This window comes from Phalacrocorax aristotelis, chromosome 4, assembly GCF_949628215.1.
Source record: "Phalacrocorax aristotelis chromosome 4, bGulAri2.1, whole genome shotgun sequence".
In the NCBI taxonomy this organism is placed as follows: domain Eukaryota; kingdom Metazoa; phylum Chordata; class Aves; order Suliformes; family Phalacrocoracidae; genus Phalacrocorax; species Phalacrocorax aristotelis.
Genome location: NC_134279.1, coordinates 82,395,559 through 82,416,181, shown reverse-complemented (window position 1 = coordinate 82,416,181; position 20,623 = coordinate 82,395,559). Strand labels below are relative to the sequence as shown.

Genomic DNA, 20,623 nt, shown 5'->3' with positions numbered 1-20,623 from the left:
CCTGTGGCAGCTAAAGGTGGCTGGGACGGTCTGCAGGGAAGCGGCGGGATCCTGTGACCTCCCAGAATACTGCACAGGTGCCTCACCCTACTGCCCAGCCAACGTATACCTGCTGGATGGCTCATCCTGTGCCTACGGCGAGGCTTACTGCAACAACGGCATGTGCATGACCCACCACCAGCAGTGCATCCAGCTCTGGGGACCAGGTGAGTCCCACCAGCCCCAGCCCTGCCTCCTTGCCACCCCTCTCCGGAGCAGGAGCCATGCTGGGTCTCAGTGCTGTGTCTGCACGTGGGGTCTCTGTGCCCGTGGGGCTGGAGGGTGGTAGATGGAGGGGTTGTGCTGTCCCCATCCAGGGTTGGGGTCAACATCCAAGGGGCTGGCATGGAGGGCTGGGGGTGCTGCACATGCACACTCACAGGTGTCTGCTGTGCACAGCCCGTCTACTGTCTGCCTGTGCTCCCCACGCTGCATACAGCACATACGTTACATACAGCCCCCATGCTGCACATGACTCCATATACTGCAAGTGACCTCTTCGCTGTAGTGCAGCCCGTACACTACATATGGCTTCAGCACGGCATATGGCTCATGCGCTGCATAGACTCCTTGCTTTAGGTAGCCCATATTCTGCATATGGCCCTCACGCTGCCTACATGCCCTATGCTGCATATGGCCCATAGGTGATTATTACAGGATCACACAGAATCACAGAATGCCAGGTTGGAAGGGACCTCAGGGATCATCTAGTCCAACCTTTCTGGGAAGAGCACAGTCTAGACAAGATGGCCCAGCACCCTGTCCAAATGACTCTTGAAGGTGTCCAACGTGGCTGAGCCAACCCCTGCCCTGGGGAGATTATTCCAGTGGTGACTGTCCTCACTGTGAAAAACTTCCCTCTCGTGTCCAGTCGGAATCTCCCCGAGAGCAACTTGTGTCCAACCCCCTTGTCCTCTCCATGGGACTCCGTGTAAAAAGGGAGTCTCCGTCTTCTTTGTAGCTGCCCCTTAAGTCCTGGTACACGGTGATGAGATGCCCTCTGAGCCTCCTTTTCTCAAGGCTGAACAAACCCAGCTCTCCCAGCCTGTCCCTGTATGGCAGCTTCCCAGTCCTCTGATCATCTTGGTGGCCCTTCTCTGGACCCCTTCCAGCCTGGCCACATCCTTTTTGTACAGCGGGGACCAGAACTGCACACAGCGCTCCAGTTGTGGATGTGGGTCATAAGGTGCACGTGGCCAGATGCTTTGTATGGTGGTTACACGCTTCATATATATATATATACACACACACAATTTATATGGCCACAGACTGCATCCAGCTCCCATGCTGCATATGGCCTCTGCTCTGTATATGGCCCATAGCTCATACGCTCCATACGGCCACCTGCAGCATATGGCCATGAGCTGCGTACGACCCCTAGTGCTACATATGGCCATGCACAGCCATGTGGTGCACCCTGCCCCTGTGCACCCTACAGCCCCCATACCCACACTCCCAGCACCCCGCTCGCACCCGTGTACACCCCTCTGCTGCTCCCACCCCATACAGGGCACAAGGTCCCCGTTTGCATAGCGGGGCTGCCACCCCCAGGTCCAGCGCCTGGGGGTGCCCCCAGGAAAGCTGCAGGATGCACAGGGGGGAATCCTCCCCCAGGGCCAAAATTCTCTGCTACACCCCAGAGACAAAGGGATTTCACCCTTCCTGTGCTGTTCTTGGCCCAGCACCCGCAGCAGCAGCTCTCCAGGACACTTTTCCATGGTGTTTTCTCCATGAGCATCCAGGTCCCAGGTTTGGTATTCCTCCCTGCTGGCTGCTTTCCCCATCCCACACGCGACCTTTCCTCCCTCCCTGCAGGTGCCTGGCCAGCTCCGGACGCCTGTTTCCAGGACGTGAACATGGCTGGCAACACCTATGGCAACTGCGGCAAAGACAGCCAAGGGCGCTATGTGAAATGCGACAAGAGGTGGGTGCAGCACTGGCACCCATGGGCGCCTCCTCCTGCACGTGCAGCCCTCTGCTGCCCACCCCTGTAAAGGGGCTGGTGGGGCCCTACCCTGACCTCCTGGTGTCATCCCTTGGGCCAGCTCTGTTTTGGATCAGAGGAAGCCACCAGGTCCTTCCTGGGCTCAGTCCCCACCTCTGCTGGGAGGTTGTCCTACTGTACATCACCTCCCAGCCCAGCCCGAAGGGAAAATCAAAGGCAGCATCAGCAGGAGATGGTATTTAGAGAGCGTGTGCTCTCCAGTATTCCCAGTTAGACCAGGGATGTTAGAGGGGCTCCCCTGCCTGTTCCCTCCAGCATTTCTCTGTGCTGTACATGATTTATCTAAGTCCTTTCAGAACCTGCTGAGCCTCTCCCATCACAGCCTCCTATGGCCATAAATTCAGAGGGAGGTGAGCCAGCAGGCATCAGGGCAGGGGGTGAAGGGACAGGGAGGGTGAAGCAGCAGATAGCCACGTCTCCTGCCCTCACCTCGGCTGTGACCTGCTCCTAGGGATGCTATGTGTGGCAAGATCCAGTGCCAGAGCTCAGCTAAGAAGCCCCAGGGGACCAATACTGTCTCCATCGACACCACCATCCGCTTCAATGGGCGGGAGGTGAAGTGCCGAGGCACCTACATGTACACCACAAAGGACGATGAGGAAGACCTCTCCGACCCTGGGCTGGTGATGACGGGGACGAAATGTGGAGATGGGATGGTGAGTTCCTCTTCCTAGGGCTGGGGTCTCCTCCAGGAGATCAGTTCCTTGGCTCTTGTCCGAGCTCTAATGTAGACATTGGCTCTTCTCTGTGTTACAGCCGGGGGCCGTGGGAGGTGGTTCCCCTCATGCTTGCAGACATTGCCTTGATGGCACCTCAGCTGGGGCATTTCTAGACATCACTGGGTGCTGTGTGTAGGCCACCAAGTTCTGTCTCTGGCCTCCATGCTTCTTTACTGGTTTAATGCATAGTGGAGCAACCCCAACAAGAATTGCATGCTCCAGGACTTGACGGATGAGGCTTCCTTCTATGAATAAACTGTTTCTTGGGAAATCTGTGTTAGGAATCAAGACCAAACAGGTGCAGCTAACTGAGCATTAGTCTCTTTTACAGCTCCTGAATCTCTGGGTACTTTACAGAGGGTCAGTTCAGCTGAGAAAGGGCAGAAGCCTGGTAGACAGCACAGTAGCAGGGATGCATGCCAGGCAGAGTTGGCTGTGGAGATATGGCCTTTGCTATTTGGGATTTTAATTGTGAAATTTTCATCCCGGTTTGGGATGGAAGGCCAAAACGTTGACATTTTTAATGAGAAAGGATGGCTGGTTTCAAAATCCAGTGTTGTTTTTTTTGGCTGGTGCTTCTGTTTTAGGACCAGATGGGAAATGCCATCTCCAGGAGTTGCCAGGTGGGTTGTCAGGAGAGGGGGGGGTGGGAGTGGTGGTGGCTGGTCTCCGCTGAGCCGTCCTGGATGGGGGAACGACAGAGGTTTCCCGGGCTGTGCTGAAAATTGGAGTAAAATGCATTGACCTGGAACAATATGATTTAACCAACCTGCATTTTCCAATGGACAACATCCTTCCCAAGGACTCCCATCTGTGAAGCCAGACCCCTGCCTCGGGTCTTTCTCTAACCTCAGCTTCTTGGCTCTCTCTCAGGTTTGCAAAGATCGCCGGTGCCAGAATGCCTCCCTTTTTGAGCTGGAAAAGTGCGTTTCCCGGTGCAACGGCCATGGGGTGAGTTATTGCCTGAAACCTACAGCAGGCTCCCGAGATGAGCACATATTCTTAAGCAAAACCAAGTGTCTCCCTCAGGGATGACCCTTGCAATGCAGTGGGCATCTGCTTTTCATAACCCTCACATGTGTCAGCTACGGGTGAGACTGAGCTGAGATCTTTGCTTACCTGTGTCCAAGCTAGAGGAAGATCATTCATGATGTAAGGACCATCTGCAAAATTTAGATCAGGGTCCAATTTGAACTGGAGAGTGTTTAGAGCTCAGAGCAGGTGCCTGTTCCCTCTGAGAGCAAAGCAAGTTAGAAACACAACTGGGACTGCAAAAAGGCAACGGAAATGGTTCAGTGAACAGAAACTGCCACTATAGTCTAAAGCTTAAAGGCTACAAAGATTTGACCACTGCAGCACACAGGGCTTCGTCAGATAAGGCAACAGCAATGCTATGGTTTAACAGGAAGATCCCCAGGGGAAGATGTTTAACAAACCTGGCCTAATGCAAAGTATTAAGGGCACCAGGCTTGTCTAGTCAAGCGGTGTGAAAGCTGAGGGTATAAGATACCTGTCTTCAAGGTTTCTGCAAGAAGCAGGGAAATTAGTGTGTCAGCAAGAAAATATCTCTGTAAATCATGCATTTGAGGACAACAGAGACATGATCCGAGTGATGTTCAAGGGGTAAATATTGGCAGGGTTTAAGCTCCTTCAGCCTGCTCTGATCCCCACCATACAGATCATTGTTTCCATATGTCCCTCCTGGGAGCCACCTGGCTGGAGAGCAGCTCTGTGGAAAGGGACCTGGGGGTCCTGGCGGACAGAAAGCTCAACATGAGCGAACAGTGGCTGCTGCGGCCAAGAAGGCCAACAGGGTGCTGGGTTGCATCAAAAAGGGCATCACCAGCAGAGATAAAGAAGTCGTTATCCCGCTCTACTCAGCGCTTGTCAGGCCACACCTGGAGCGCTGTGTGCAGTTCTGGTCCCCGCTGTACAAAAAGGATGTGGCCAGGCTGGAAGGGGTCCAGAGAAGGGCCACCAAGATGATCAAAGGACTGGGAAGCTGCCATACGAGGGTAGGCTGGGAGAGCTGGGTTTGTTCAGCCTTGAGAAAAGGAGGCTCAGAGGGCATCTCATCACCGTGTACCAGGACTTAAGGGGCAGCTACAAAGAAGACGGAGACTCCCTTTTTACATGGAGTCCCATGGAGAGGACAAGGGGGATGGACACAAGTTGCTCTCGGGGAGATTCCGACTGGACACGAGAGGGAAGTTTTTCACAGTGAGGACAGTCACCACTGGAATAATCTCCCCAGGGCAGGGGTTGACTTGGCCACGTTGGACACCTTCAAGAGTCATTTGGACAGGGTGCTGGGCCGTCTTGTTTAGACTGTGCTCTTCCCAGAAAGGTTGGACTAGATGATCCCTGAGGTCCTTTCCAACCTGTGATTCCATGATTCTGTGATTCTGTGATTCTTCAATGCTCCGTCTCATCCTGCAGGTCTGCAACAGCAACAAGAACTGCCACTGTGATGCTGGCTGGGCTCCCCCCTACTGTGAGAAGCCGGGCTTGGGTGGCAGTGTGGACAGTGGCCCTGTGCAGCAAGACAGTGAGTCATGACTTCTTGTCCAGTGCCTTGTGATGCTGATGGGGCTGGAGCAATGCCCTGAGAGGGGGAAACGGGGCAATAAAGCGGCTGACAGCTCTGTTCCCAAATGTGCTGTGTTGGGTCCATTCAGGCAGGCTCACAGCCTGTGCCCAGCTCTGGTTGCTTGGTGGCCACCCATTTTTATCAGAGGCCACCAGATGGTACTGCTCCCTTTTCAGAGGTGTGATCAGGAATGATGTCTCTAGCCTGGGTGGCTGGGAATGGGTGGATGGGACTGACGTTTGCACTGAGTGGATCTGGAGGCTGCTGGCTCTCCCAGCCCCACACTCATCTTTGTGCTTTCCCTGCCAGATCATGAAGCCATCTTAATAACCCTTCTGCTCATCTTCCTGCTCTTCCTTCCGGGCCTGATGGTGATCACCTACTTTTGCTACCGGCGGGAGAACTCACTCCTGAATAAATGGATAAAGGAGATGAGGAGGAGGAGCCAGGAGACATATAGGTGGGTGATGCATCCTAAAGCCCTTCTCCTGAGGACCTAGAGAGACCCTGAAACATTTTCTTGCCACTGGCAGCATCCAGCCTGGTAGGAATGGTTGTGGGGGAGCTGGCAGTGCACAGGGCCTGTTTCAAACTGGTATGAGACCTGGCTGAGATATGAAGAGACAATATGAGGCTCTCATCTCTCCCCTGAGCAGAAGACAGGAATGGTCCTCTGGACAGGACACCCCCAGAGAGTGATGATGAAGGTGGCCTGGTACAGAGGAGCTTTCTTGCCATCTGCTCCTAGCAGGCTGCAAGAACTGGAAGAGCTCTAAAGGACCACTGAATTTAGACACTCTCATGATTTCTCCTCCCAGTACAGGTACAGCCACTCAGATACCCCAGGGCCCCTGCAATCATTTGGGAAGAAAACCCAGAATCAAACAAGTTCCTTCATTTCCCTCATTATCTCAAGATAGACTTGTCACCCCTGCTCACCTAGCACTGCAGGATTGTCTGCTAATGATCTGTTAACAGAGACAGAATCTCACTGTTGTGCAGTATTTTGAGAGGCAGCTGTTGCAAAGATGGTTGCTTTATTTTGCCATCTGTGGTTTATGTCTGTGATCCCGAGCAGGAATAAAACCATCAGTCGGAAGTCAACCAGTGGCCATCCCAAAGCTGCTTTCACCTTGCGGAACATTTCCACCTCCAGCCACACTAATAAAGTAAGTAGTAACTTGCTTTCCAGGTTTGCTTTCCCTCCCTGGGGCTTGATACTTGTGGATGATCACATCTCCCTTTAGCAACTGGGGAAGCAACTGGTACTCTGTGCTGTTTTTGCTTTGAGTCTACACTGTGAGCCGTTGGTCAGTAGTACACATCCCTCTTAAAAGTGAGTCTCTTGAGCTCAGCCTGCTCAAAAAGACCCTGGTGATTTCCAGGAGCCTCCATTGCAAAATTGCTCATCACCATGGCAAAGCTTAGCAGGGGCTGTGCAATCCCACTGATGACTTTGTGCTGGGTCTCTGGGGAGGCAGATGCTTCTGCTGCTTATTGTGTCAGCTCTGGTCACCTTGGGATGGGTAAGCCCAGGGCTGAATTTAGGAAGAATTTAGGGTTTTTGAGCATGGCTACAGTGGCTGAGAGTGGCACAGAATTATGTCTCCCATCTGGTGGAAATCTGGTTTGGATTCACCATACTATTCACCACCGGCTGGCCTTGCCCCAGATCTCCTGAGACCAACGCATTTCTCATCTCTGTGTGCTCTTGTATCATTAGTGAGGAGCAAACATGCTCAGCTTTTGGGTGGGATGGTAAAAGTGGTGGTCCCAGAAAGTGGAATAAACACCCAGTGCTCCTCCTGCAACTCCCTAGCACCCAGACCTTGAGGGGACATCTGCTTTTCAGCACCCAGGAAAATGTACCTACGGATTTTCTCCATACTTCTTTTCTCATCCCTGCAGAGAACACAGGCTGCATTCCCCCTCAAACCCAGCACTCACCAGCCTGGCTCTCAGCCTGTTAATGTTGTCCACCCTCTTCGCCCGGCTCCCCACTCCATCCCTCCAAGCCTGAGAGACTCCAAGCCTGCCAGGCCACCTCCACCAGTCAGCAAATCACCCGTGGTCCCCACCAAAAGAGTTGTCTCCCAGGTTAAGCTGCCACCTCCGAAGAAACCTCTTCCCTGCAGCCCTGTGAGGACCCCGCTGGTGAGCTTTGCTGGTTGGCTCTGCTTTCTTTCCAGACTCATAGAAATTCCCTGTTTTTTTTGGCTGCCTGTGGCTCTTTTGGGTTGGGCACTATTAAGGAGCTGTCACACCACCCTAAGAGATTAATCTGTTGCAATGATGAAGAAAGCTCATTAGATAATGAGAATATTTTAAGGTAGTTTGGACGTTGTTGTTACATCCTTTGAAACATCTTAGCTCTGCAGCGGGGGAGAGAAGTTTGTAGGAGGTCATTGGATGTTCCTCTAAGGATGTTGTCTCTCCCCATACACTTTGTGATCCCAGGTCATCCCAAAGCACCAGCCGCCCCGTCGGCCGCTGCCTGGCAGTCCTCTTCTGGCCAAAGAGCTGCCTCCTGCACATGGACAGACCCTGCTGGTCATGGTCCCTCCTACCAACTTCAAGGCATCGGGTACAAGTGCCATGAGCCACCCCACGAGGCCATTAAAGTAAGTTGAGAGAGGAGTTGAGCTATCTCCCACAGCTGCTGGGGTCCTGCAGGTGGACACAGTAGGGGGTCTTGTGGGTCACATCTGGGTGGGACATTCCAAATGTCATTGTGGTGTGCTCTGGTCTGCCCCTCATGGTGTCTTCACCTGCACTTCCCCGATATAGCTGGTGTGTACAGGCCAGGCTGCTGAGAAGCAGGAGAAATGCTTTGTGCTCTGGGGTGCGTGGGTTTGTGCATGCTGATGAAGCTACAGAGGAGTTCAAAGACCACCAGCTTTGGGGCAGCTGGCCTATAGGGCATTGTGGATCTTTGGTACAGGGCTTTTGGGGGCAGCAGCAAAAGGTAGGAAGGAAATCAGAAGACCTCCCGAATTCTGCTACCTGGGGAGCATCTGCAACAAAAGTGTTTGTCCAGATGGGGATGCTACATGCATAAACAGTCCTGTGCCCTTGATCCTTCCTGCATGGTGCAGGAGAAAAGCCTGCCCACCCAAGCAAGGTACCTGCAGGTGCCCAGGGTCTGCAGCCATGCCTCCACCTGGCAGGACCCCGCAGGGTTTGGCCAAGGTTGGCCAACAGTGACCACGGTTGGGACTTTGTGTCTTGTAAGGTCCTGGGTTAAGGGAGACACCAATCCTTTGTGAGTGCATGTGGCCTCTTATCCCAGAGCATGGAGGGAGCTGTTGGTGTTCTGCTGGGGGACAGTGGAGTGAATGGATGGACACTGATGATCTCTCTGATCTTTCCTCCCTGCAGGCCGATGCCACCTCAAAGGTGAGTCACAGACATCATGCAGGACCATGGGGACTGCCTGGGGGGAGAGCGCCTTTGGTTAAGCACTGGGCTGGGAACCAGGAGGCTGGGAGTTAAATGTCCACTTTCCCAGAGGTTCCTAGATGAGCAGGACATAGCCTCGCTGGGTACCCCAGCAACAGCAGGGCTTGGGTACCTGTGTCCAAGGGAATGGAGGGTGTGAGTTTTCCAGTTCAGAGCTGGGATATTAAGTCCAAGTCCTTTACAATATCACTGCTACTCTCAACTCTTGCTATACTACTAAATCCTCTGCATATGGGTCAGTGGAGCCTCAAGGGATTGCGCTTGCATCAGCTCCTGCTAGCCAGGCTTGTGGGCCATATCCAGCCATGGAGAGAAGGCATGCTGGTCTGAAGTTGGCCCTTATCCCCAGACAGTCTGCTTTGCTAATTACTGCCTTGACCCTTTTACACTAAATTAGGTTCATATGCCTTTGTAGCTGCCACCACAAAGAGGCTGAATATGCCCCAAAATTTCTCAGTGTAACTCAATCCCTATAGCTTGTCTCTTCTAGTAGATAAAACATGCCTGTTCTGTGGTCTTGAAAGAGAAAGGCTGGGCGTATCCCAGCAGCCAGACTCAGCTCCCTTCCCCTAACGGTGTAGTTTTGTCCTTGCTGCCCACTGAGAGCAGTCCCTGCTCATCCTCTCTTTAAACAGTGCCCATGTCAGAAAATGTAGACTGGCAGGGCCAGACTTGGGCCAGGGAGCAGGACGTGCCCATGTCCTGGTCCGTATTCATTACCTGACACCATCAACCTGCTAGGAGAAGGGCAGGGAACTGTTGTCTTTCCTGGATGGATGAGGTGAGAGATTTCATGAATTTCCAGGATGGACTATAGGGTCCATATCAGGTTGGTTGATTTGGTGCTGTCTCTTGATAGAGCATGAACCACCTTGGCTGCTCTTGGGAAGCCAAGAGCAGGAACCCCTTGGGGGACATCACTTCCACAGATGGTGGGCTCCAAGTTCTCACTGCTGGTTACTGCCCAGTGTCACCACATGCTTTGGTGGACTCTGTGTCCTATCAGGGTTTTGAGGGTACACCATAGGAAAACACCTCAAAGCAATACAGTTTGGGGTTGTATCTTTGAGAGAGGACACGGGTGACTGTGACAGTCCCAGGTCTCCTCTGGGCTCAGGGACAGCAGCTGGTCTGTCTTCCCCGAGCTGTGGAAGGGTGCTTGTGGTGGAGGTGGTGAACACTTGGTCTCTGCACTGAAATGAGTTGTCTCCTTTCTCTTTCTTCTTGCTCTAGGCCAGTCCCGGCCATCAAAGTCCAATCAACCTCCTTCTCCTTGAAGAAGTGAAAAACCAAGGACACCTTAAGCCCATCCTTCCCGAGCTGGCTCTCCTGATTTGCACTGCTGCTGGCGACAGGGGTCTTTTATTCCTCTCTTGTTTTATTTGTCTTTTGATACCAGAGGACTATTTTTATAAGACAGAATATATATTCAGCACAAAAACTGTAGAGGGGGTGGGATGAGAGGGGAAATTGGTACCACGACGTAACTAAGGGTTGGGGTGGGTTGGCAGTGGGGTTACCATGACGGAGACTCCGCCACAGCTCCTGGCATCACTTCCTGGCCAATTTACCCCCCAGCTTTAGTTTCTTCTTGACATTGCACATGGGATGGGATGGGATGACTTGGGGTCAAGTGAACACCCAACACTGATGAAAGATGCTGACGACAGTGGCAGCAAAAGCCGTGTAATATCCTTCTAGCTACCTCCTCCTTCTCCTCCAGGATAGTGAGACCCCCGCCCCCCCACTGCCCATTGCCACCAGAGTTCAATGCTGGGCATTGTCTTGGGGGAGACATTTGCCATGAGAGAAAAGTGGTTTCCAGTTTGGACTGTGCCATACAGTGCTGGGATATTTCCATGAAGGATCCAAGGTCTCAGAGTCCTCCTGGCCTCCTGCCTGATTGCGAATGAAAAAACCAGTGACAATCCTGGGGTCATACCTGGAAGGAGAACCTGTCTGGGAAACGGTTTAATGTCTGAAGTGCTGGTGGCAGCTGGTTACCAGGGTGCTTTCAAGGGTCTCCAGAGCCCTCCATAAACACTGCATATTCCTTTCTCATGGGGCAAGCCCAGCAGCAGCTCTGTGAGCTGCCAGCACTCTGCTGTCCAAATGGGGAAGGAACCACAAGCTGGGAACAAGAGCAGGAAGACCTCCTGCCTGTGTCATTGGCTTGCCCAAAGGCCTTGGCCAAGCCATTGCCTTTCTCTGTGCCTCAGTTCCCTCCGTCTGTAAAATGGGGGGGAAATACCTACCTCACGGGTGTTGTTGTGAGGTTTAACAAACTGATGTCTTGAAAGGGCTTTACAATCCTCAGATGAAAGGTGCTGTTACCTGCACAGTATTATACCGTGCCACTTTCTGTGACTTGACATGCAGCTCTGACAGGGTCTGAAATGAGAACAAAGGCTTTTTACAGTCCCCTGGCTCTGGCTCTTTTCTTGTTCAGAAGTTCCCTGAGCCTTTAGACACCAAGGTCTTTGGATCTCCTACCACACCAGTGCAAACAGATCCCTGGAGCCCCTTCTGTGAGCCCTTAAACCTGGGATCATTTGGTCCAAGTGTGTGTGACATGTCAGCTACCCTGGGGTAGATCCCATCTGACCTAGGGCAAATCTTCTTGAGATGTGTCCAAGCAATGTAAAGGTTGTTCATGATGTGGGCTCAGGGACAACCCTCAGGAAACTGTTCTGGAGTTTCATTATCCCCAGTGTTACAGAATGGGCTGCTAATTGCAGGTTGTGGTTAAGGCTGCCTAAATGTAAACTTTCCTTACCCTCTTATGATTGGATTTTGTTTCTAAGTCTTTGGTCATGCACAAGGTCTTCTCTGAAGCGTCGCTGGTACCTCTGTACTTGGTTGGCGGATATCCAGGTGGGATCTAGGATCCACCATCTCCTCTGATAACAAGTCACAAAATCACAAAGTCATTTAGGTTGAAAGTGACCTCTTGAGGTCATCCTCAGATGCACTGATCCCCAAACCTCGCCAAGGTCCCATTCTTTTTTAGTGATCTCCCAAGTACTTCTGATGTGATCAGACTTGAGGAAGAGCCTACGTAGCTCCTGGAGAGGGTAAACCCTGCTCCCTGCCTGTGAATGCCCTCCCTTCTACTGTCCAGTCTAGGTGTTAGCAGAGGGTTAAGCAGTTAGAGAGGGTTTGGAGAAGTCGCTGCAATAACAAAGTGGTTGGAAAAAGCCTTTCTCAATGGGTCAGACTATTTACCTTAATGACAAAGTGAGGGATGGCAGCACTGCAGTGAAAAAAACCTTACTGTGAGACCAGCAATTGAATGAGCACATCAAGCTTACGCGATGCCCCTGGGCTTGGATTCTTGCCCGTTAATATCACCTACCAGGCCATCACACACTCCTTTTGTCTCCTCCTGTTGCCAGTAGGGAGGGATGGGGAATTCACCCTCTACAGCTACCCAAACTTCACCAACAGTGCACAGCTAAGACATGCACATTTGGGGTCTAAATTTGAGCTATTTATGCTAGAAAGGAGTTGATGGAAAGCCTCATTTCTGATCTCAGGGATCCTGCAAAGTTGTATCGGTCTAGGGCTCTGCTCAGCAGCACAACAAGCACTCAAAGATATTTTCACTCTTCTCAAAGACCCTTTCTCTGCCTGGGTGATGTCTTTGCATGCACCAGTGGATTTTTCTTGAGGCAGATTGGCTGTGCTGTGGTGCAGAATGGCCCATGAACTCCCTTTCCCCCAGGCAGAGCAGCAGTGCTGAGAGCAGCCCTCCCAGTCCACATGCCCAGACCAACCCAGCTCCTCTGCCCTTGAGCTGCAAGCTGGCTCCCTGCTTGGAGCAGAGGTATAAGATCGTAATTTAGGGGTGATGCACAGTGGTCTGTTTGCTGGCTTTGTCTAACCTGAGATGGTCACAGAGAGTGCAGGTGGATGAGATGATGTCCATCCTGCTGCATCCACAGATATAAGATGTGGCCTGTGGTCCATGGGATGGGCAGGACTTGAGACCCGATTAACGAAATTAGCAAAATTAGCGAATCTAGAGAGGGGTTTTGGGTGTCCAGATGACACTAGATGGCAGCAGATGACCATGAAATCCGCTGCTCAGCCTTATATCTGAATTATTGCTGGGATTTCCAGGGACCAGATCCTCAAGTGGAGCTTTTCTCCTTGCTCTTTCTCCCCTGCCCCATCCATCATCTGCAAATCCATTAGAAGTGTGAGCTGGCCATGAAAGCTGCTGAGTGCCTCTGATGACTCGTTGAGCTTGCAGTCTGTGCAAGTGGAGCTTTCCCCTTTATAAAGGGGTCTGCTGCCAGTTTGGGTACCTTTGGAGGACAACAGTAAAAGAGCTGAAAAACCACAGCCCTTCACTGTACCGTGTCTTCAGCATTAATGGCACCTTCTTGGCTAATGGAGCCTTGCTCCGACAACATGTATTTGGTGAAGGGGAAAGGGGAAAGCTCCTGTGGTAGTGGTCCTGGATCACTCATTTCACTGAAACCGTGGGGCACTGAGATGTGCATCATGGTCCCATCTGCTACTTAAATGTCTTTCAGTCTCCCTAAGGCTTGGAGTGTTGGGTGTGGGATAAAGGCTCAGGCCACTTTTACCTTCATCACCTTGGTGTTTCTGGGTGCTTGTCCCAGCTTTGCTGCTGTATAGGCCAACTCATATATCATGTCTGCCGTGTATGCACTTTGAGGTGGAGGCCAGCACCAGAGTGAGTACTCTGAGCGCTGTAACTTGCTTTAGCCCATCTGCATTTTTTGGCATTGCCCTGGACATCTCTCACAACAAAAGTGTCCAAAAAATGCTGCATCTGCTGGGAGGTTGGGCCTCACGGTTTCCTCTATGGTCAGATAAGGGAGAAGGTGGGACATGTGCTGAGACTCTCCACCTCCAGCAAGGTCTTGAGCAAGGGCTGAGGCTGAGAGGCTCAGGCTAATGCTTCACTGGTGGTTTGGGCAGTCCCTTTGCATACACATTTCTCATTTATCCAGTGGTACTTGTACTTACCACACGGCAAAGTTTGTGAAATTGAAATGAAGAAGACAAAAACCTCCTGGCTAGCTCAGGAGAAAGCACCTATATCGAATTCAATGGCTTTACACTGTACACACTGGAGGGAGCAAACATTTTATAATTCCTGGTAACATCCTGGAAGGCAGGATGGGCCCATCCCCTTGGTCCATCTAGTCTGATGTCCAATTTCCAACAGCTACAAGATCCAGCCATTTCAGAAGACAGGTGGAGCAAAGCCCAGCTCCTTTCAGATTTTAAGCTGATCCCTGATGGAGCCTGGTGTCAGCTCTTTGCTCTGCCTGGTATATTTGCCCTTATGTTCTTCAATCCTCCAGTGCTGGAGAGCCCACACCCCTTGAGGGAGCATCTTCCTGTGCCTTCTTCCCCATGGTACAAATATTTTCTCCAGCTTTGGTATGATTTACTGGTCTCCATCTTCCTCCTGCACTGACATGCTCCAGGTCCTGTGCAAATGAAATGGGGAGAAGTTAAACTGGGGTAACTTGGGTTATTCATCTCCAGCGGTGCATCTTTCTCTGCACGGCTCCTGTTCTCTTGCTGTGTCTCATCGCTGTCTGCATTCTTGCCCAGACTTCTGAGGTCCCTGCACACCAGGCACTTTGCAAACAGCAAGACTGAGAGCTTGTGATCCAGCTTGCGGTGAAATTAGTAGAGGCCTCTGGGCTTTCTGGACGCTTTCATCCTTACCAGGGATGATTAAGGGGTGTAGGAAGGTGCATGGAGGTGTTTTAACATCTCCTAGGCTTCCTTTTAACACGGTGGCCTCCTTTGAATTAAACATCCTGGTGATATGACAGGAGAAAGGTCCTGCTGAGCTGATAGGGCTCATTTGGGCCCATTTGGGTCCATTCTGGTCCTAGAGGTGGCCAAGAAGATGTGACACCACAGGGAAACCACTCGAGTGGCACTGGATGGGATGCTACATCGGTCTTCATCTGCTTGCTGGCAATTTCACCCTGAGACTGAGCTATTGGTCACAGGCAGACCTGGCCAAGACACTAGGCCTGGGTTAGATCCTCCATTTGAGGCAGGACTGATCTAGCTCGCTGGGAGGACACCATGGCTCTGTGGATGTTGGCCCCAGAATAGCTACCCAGCAAGTTAATGTGCTCATTGGGACTGGCTGCTTTTCCCTATGGAGCAGAAGAAAGCTCAGCTTGCAAAAGAACTCAGGACTGTACTTCCTTGGCCATTTCAGGGGGTCACTGTTGCCCACCACACTTGTGATGAAGCTGGCATGCGCTCCTTGCCCTTGGGCAAGTTGTTGCCTCTGTCTCCATGTCTTGGTTCCCCCCCAGTTTGTGAAATGGAGCCATCAGTCCTTTATCTGTCCTACCTGTGCCCTGTCCTGCCCAGTCATCCTGGGGTGCAAGAGCCACAGCAAGTGGATAGATCCTGATCCATGGCAGCTCCATGGACTTCTGGCCTGCTTGGGCTCTGCAGGGGTTTCCAAGGGATGAAGTGGTACGTGGAGGAAGGGCCAAGCAATGGAAGGGTCAGGGGACAGTCCCTAGCAATTGAGTGGCTTCCAGTGAGCTTCAGAAATTGATGGGCTTTTCTGGAGCACAGTGGGGAAATCACCTTGGGACAAGAAGTGTCCTCCTTGGCTCCCTGGAGCATGAATTTTGAGGTGCACCAAGTTTGCACCGAGTTTGCTGTGGGTGTCCTGGCACCAGGCAGGCTCTGTCCCCTGGGACTCAGCATTAGGTGACATTGCTAGTATAAAATGTAAAACCATCTTATTTTTATTTTTCTCATTTAATGCTGTGTCCTGAGTGGGAGAGATGAGAGGGATGGGTACCTGAACTGGGACCACACAGCCTCAGACAGGCAACGCACTCGTGGGCATACAGAGCTGCAGGCAGACAGTTGTATGCAGAGCCAAATGGGGGAAAAAAAAAAAAAAAAGAAAAAAAAAGGCAGTGAAGCAGTTAATGAAGAGGCTCCTGCAGCCGAGGAACTCGAACCATTCATCATCTTCCAATGCCTTTTCTTTCTTTTTACTTTATTTGTCTTCAGCAGAAAACAATTGCTCTCTCCACCCGTTCTTGTCGTTCAGGGGCTGATAGTTCTCTCCTTGGAGCCAAGAATGGTCCCATAAAATATGAAAGTATAAAGCACAGCTTGATTTTAATTCACCATGTCAACATTTCTATATATACAGAGAGAAGGAGAGAAATAAATTTATAATATTATGCACACGCATGCTAAAGACTGAGGTCCTGTTGAGTGCTGTCACTGAAGTGTTGCCTAAAGCTGATGTCTTATCGCTCTAATTTCCAAGTATTCCTTAAAGAAGTGAGTGTCTTTCAAGTCCCTGTGCTGTGAAGTACAAAGCAAGCTTGGAGATGGAGCTCTTTTGTGTCAGCAGTGTCAAAGCAGGATGCAGCTCTCCCTCTCCAAGTTTCCTTCCTGTTTTAAATCCTGGCTCAGAGAAATAAATGAAGAAATCAGTGCAAGTTTGGACAATGTTTGGATCTGAGGAGAAGCCCTGCCCTGTGGCTACGTGGTGATGTGACTTCTTGATGCAAAGACACTGCTTCTGCCATCCCCCTTGAAGAACATGAGTGAGTGGAGGCAGGGCTGTACCTGGATATCAGACAGCATATGCCATGTGTCTGGTTTGGTCCCAGACGCTCAGCTGAGATAATCAAGCCGAACCATTCCAAAGAAGTAAAATTAGGAAGTTGGAGAATGTAGAAATAGGGGTGGGAACACCACAGTATGGCTTCAAACACCCTGCATGAGACCCAGGTGTCCAGCTCTTGCCAGCAGGTGAGATAGATAAATGAAGGAGGAGCTGTTCTGGCCTAATTAGCAAAGACAAACCAAGTTACTGCCTTGGGCAAGACAACTCAAAGCTCTTTCCTGGCCTCCTTTACACCTTGGCCACTGATGATATTCTGTGAGGTGTTTGCAGAGGACAGTCATGACTAGCCAGGGACTGAATGGGGCTGACAGCGCCCAGAATGGCTGAGTTTGCTATCATCCCTGCCAGCCCACGCCTCCACTGTGCTTGCCTGCAGCAAAACGCTGAAGGTCAGGATGTTGCTCGCCAGCCTTCCTACCTGGACAGGGAAAGCTGGTGGGACACTCGCCCAGGGACAGAGGGCTGTTTATTGCTATTGCTGCCACTTCTTTGGTACCCAAAGGAGCTTTAAAGAAATAAGTACAAGATGAAATTTTTGTCGTAAAGAGATCATTTTATCTTTACTGGGTTTGCACAAAAATAAATAAAGAAGCTCTTTCAGTCCAAAGTAGCCTCCTGTGACTGGGGAACTTCATGCACTGTGTGATCCCTAGGCTTGCAGAGCAAGGAACTTCGGTCATGTCTGTGCTCGTAGATTAAAATGTGCTTGGGAATGTTTTGGGGGTCCTGAGGCCAATGGCACAGAGCAGTCTTCATCTGTGTTATTAAATTCTCCTACCTTCAAAACAAAGTGGCCATCAGCAAACTGTCTGCTGGGATGATTCATGGGCCACATAAGTGGCTGACCCATGTAAGAATCATATAGTGCTTTGTGCTAAGGCCAAACGTGTGCCAGGAAGGACTAACAATTCAGCAGCTTGAGTTCAGCCCACTGTTCACTTCACGAGTACAGATGCAGCTTTTGGGACTAGGCTAATAAGAAATATATTTCATCTCTGTGGCTCTCCTCAACCAAAGATGGTCCATTTTAGGCCCTCCTTGCTTCTGGCTGTGGTTGGTAGAGAAAAGAAGAGAGTCCTTAAGTCGTCTTAGACAACATTAGTGCAAAAGGACTGATCTAAGAGGTACCTCTGAATGTCTAGATGAGGAGTCCCTGGCGACAACATCTCCTTTCACTATGAGAAGCTAGTTTTTCCTGTGGTCAGTGGTATATAGAAGGAACAAGAAAATGTTAGCACCCTTGCAAGGTCCCTTTCATTTATGAATAGTCACCCTATGATTCCCGACTGGATCAATTCGATACAGCTTTTGGACTAATTTTCCAGCAAGGTGTGAATTTACCCTTTTGGATTCACAGCAAGATTCTGCTAAGATGAAGAAGGGCAGAAAGCACAAGGGGAAGGGCAAGGCAGAGCTTACAACTTCAGGACAGGACCTACCATGGTAAGACTGAAATAGAGGGTCTCCAGGGCCTGAGACCTGCTCTCACATGGAGGCCCCATCAAGGCTGGTCCTGCTGTGCAAAGGTCTCCAGCCATAGATATGTGTGTTTGGGCAGGACTTGAGCTGAGTATATACGTCAGATCAAACACGTAGGACAGAGGTACAGGTGTCATCGAGGGAACACGTGATAGGAGGTACCTGGTCTCCATTGGACTTGAGGTGACCAAAGGCCAGAGTCCAGCCATTCTGCTGGCTTTGCTTAGTGAATCCAAAATGAGCCACAGTTTGGATAAACAACCTAATTTTCTCCTGGGCATAAAAAAGAACAGGTGGCTTTTCCAACTAGTTTTTTATTCTGCTTCACTTTGTTGGGTTTCCGCCCCCTGTTTGCCCTTTCCAGAAAGAAAAGCTATAACTGCAAGACAAAGTTTAGTCATTCCTTGAGTTTCAAATCATTCCTGTCATGATTTTTCTTCAGAACAGTCTCCTCAACAGTGTCTTTCCCAGGAGGGTTTTACATGCCTGAAGCTTTTGTATTGCAAGCACCTCAGGACTGTGTCAAGGTACTATTGTCTGTTCCTGTGCCTTGTCTCTGCAGGGCACTTTGTTAGCATCAGTCGTGCAGTTTGGCATTTGCATGTTTTTCGTTTTTATACCAGCAGTGAAAATAGCTCAGTTCCCTTTGATGTTCCCATGGATGGAGCTCTTCTTTTTTTTCCTTCCCCATTTAGAGCAGAAGCAGAAGGAAATCAATTTAAACAAGATGCAGAAAGGTTTCAAAACACAGTCTTAATCAAGCCAGCTTTGCTTCCAATCTTCCTCTGGCTCAGCTCTGAACCACCCCCCAAACCTGGCAGTTAATGACAAAGGAAAATCAACAGTGGCACTCTTTGAAATCCTTGGCACTGAGTGACATACACAATACTTTAAAAAAAAGCACCAGACAATTGGCTGGAGAACTTACTCCATTAAACTTCAAAATTTGAACACATTGATTTCTGGGATGGGAAGTGGCTGCCCTCCTTTTCTGCTCTGCCTTGTTAGAGAACAGGCCCTTGAGTATAGCTAAATTGAGCTCTGCTGTATTTCCAGCAGGTGGTCAGGATCTTCTCCAGGACTTGCAGAGCTGAGGCTGGTCCATCCCAAACACGCAGATGACACTGTCTTATTCAGTTGACTTGCAGCCCACTGGGAATATCTTGTGGCAGGGCTTGAGGATGAAAAAGCACAAGTAAAAGTGGCATAACTGCCCTTTTGGGTGCCCATGTGCTGGATCTTTAATATTATTCAGACAAAACCTTGGTGCAAGAAGAGCTTTGAGACCTGCTGGCCCTTATTTCTGTGAAATGGTCTTGGCAGCTTCACACGTGGTCTGAACTCTGCTACCTGGACCTTGCTAACTGCAGAGATCAGAGGTCCTTGGAAGTCGCACAAGTAGAGCTTGCAATGCTGGTCTCTCCTTGAGAGCCAAGGAATGACCATGGGGTTACTGGCAACAACCCCAGGACAAATGCTGCCTCTGATGGAGATCCCTTTGTGCTGCAAAGCTGTGTGACCCTCTGGATGGGACAAGGTCCTCTCTTGCTTTGCAGAACGTGAATTTCATCCATCCCCAAGAATTGCAAAGATGCTGGTTGGAAAGCACCTCCATCAGCTGTCTAGAGTATCTGCTCAGAACCTTTCCCCTTCTTTCCAAGGAAAGCCAGTCAATATGATCTTTTTGGATTTCAGTAAAGCTTTCGGTACTGCCTCTCACAGGCTCCTCCTGGACAAAACGCCCAGCACAAGCTGGATAAACACGTAATGCAGGGGGTGGGCGATGGGCTGATGGGTCGGGCTCAGAGGGTCATAGGAAATGGGGTCACATCGGGCTGGCGGCTGGTCACTAGCGGGGTTCTGCAGGGATCCATCCCGGGGCCGGCGCTCTTTAATCTCTTCATAAATGACTTGGATGCAGGACTGGAAGGAACACTAATTAAGTTTGCTGATGACACAAAACTGGGAGGAGCTGCTGACACCCTCGAGGGCAGGGAGGCCCTGCAGGGAGACCTGGACAGGCTGGAGAGCTGGGCAGTCACCAACTGTGTGGAGTTTAACAAGGGCAAGTGCCGGGTGTTGCCCCTGGGGCGCGGCAGCCCTGGCTGTACAGACAGCCTGGGGAGCGGGGGGCTGGGGAGCAGCTCTGCAGGGACCTGGGGGCTCTGGCCGACGGCAAGTTGAACACGAGCCATCAGGGTGCCCTGGCAGCCCAGGGGGCCAGCTGTGCCCTGGGGGGCACCGAGCCCCGCATCGCAGCCAGGCGAGGGGGGGGATTGTCCCGCTCTGCCCCGCGCTGGGGTGGCCTCACCCCGAGTGCTGTGGGCAGCATTGGGCGCCGCAGGACATTGAGGGTATAAAGGTACTGGAGAGTGTCCCGAGGAGGCCACGGGGCTGGGGAAGGGTTTAGAGGGGAAACCGTACGAGGGGTGGCTGAAGTCCCTTGGGTTGCTCAGCCTGGAGCAGAGGAGGCCGAGGGCAGCCCTCATGGCGCTCTGCAGCTCCCTCCCGAGGGGAGGAGGAGGGGCAGGTGCTGGTCTCTGCTCTCTGGTGACCAACGCCAGGCCCCGAGGGAATGGCAGGGAGATGTGCCAGGGGAGGGTTAGGCTGGGCGTTAGGAGAAGGTCCTTCCCCCAGAGGGTGGTGGAGCCCTG

General features: G+C 51.3%; 1 protein-coding gene across 1 annotated transcript in view; it reads left to right on the top strand.

Annotated features, from left to right (window-relative positions):
• Nucleotides 1–11,233, top strand: part of ADAM33 (ADAM metallopeptidase domain 33) — a 32,550-nt gene extending 21,317 nt beyond the window's left edge. The window contains exons 14-24 of the mRNA XM_075092240.1: nucleotides 11–206; nucleotides 1,855–1,963; nucleotides 2,496–2,700; nucleotides 3,637–3,714; nucleotides 5,203–5,311; nucleotides 5,663–5,813; nucleotides 6,432–6,522; nucleotides 7,262–7,507; nucleotides 7,811–7,974; nucleotides 8,732–8,749; nucleotides 10,046–11,233. Of these exons, the coding sequence (XP_074948341.1) occupies nucleotides 11–206; nucleotides 1,855–1,963; nucleotides 2,496–2,700; nucleotides 3,637–3,714; nucleotides 5,203–5,311; nucleotides 5,663–5,813; nucleotides 6,432–6,522; nucleotides 7,262–7,507; nucleotides 7,811–7,974; nucleotides 8,732–8,749; nucleotides 10,046–10,097 (1,419 nt within the window). The 3' untranslated portion in view covers nucleotides 10,098–11,233. The remainder of the gene's footprint in view (nucleotides 1–10; nucleotides 207–1,854; nucleotides 1,964–2,495; nucleotides 2,701–3,636; nucleotides 3,715–5,202; nucleotides 5,312–5,662; nucleotides 5,814–6,431; nucleotides 6,523–7,261; nucleotides 7,508–7,810; nucleotides 7,975–8,731; nucleotides 8,750–10,045) is intronic.
• The last annotated feature ends 9,390 nt before the right edge of the window (nucleotides 11,234–20,623 follow it).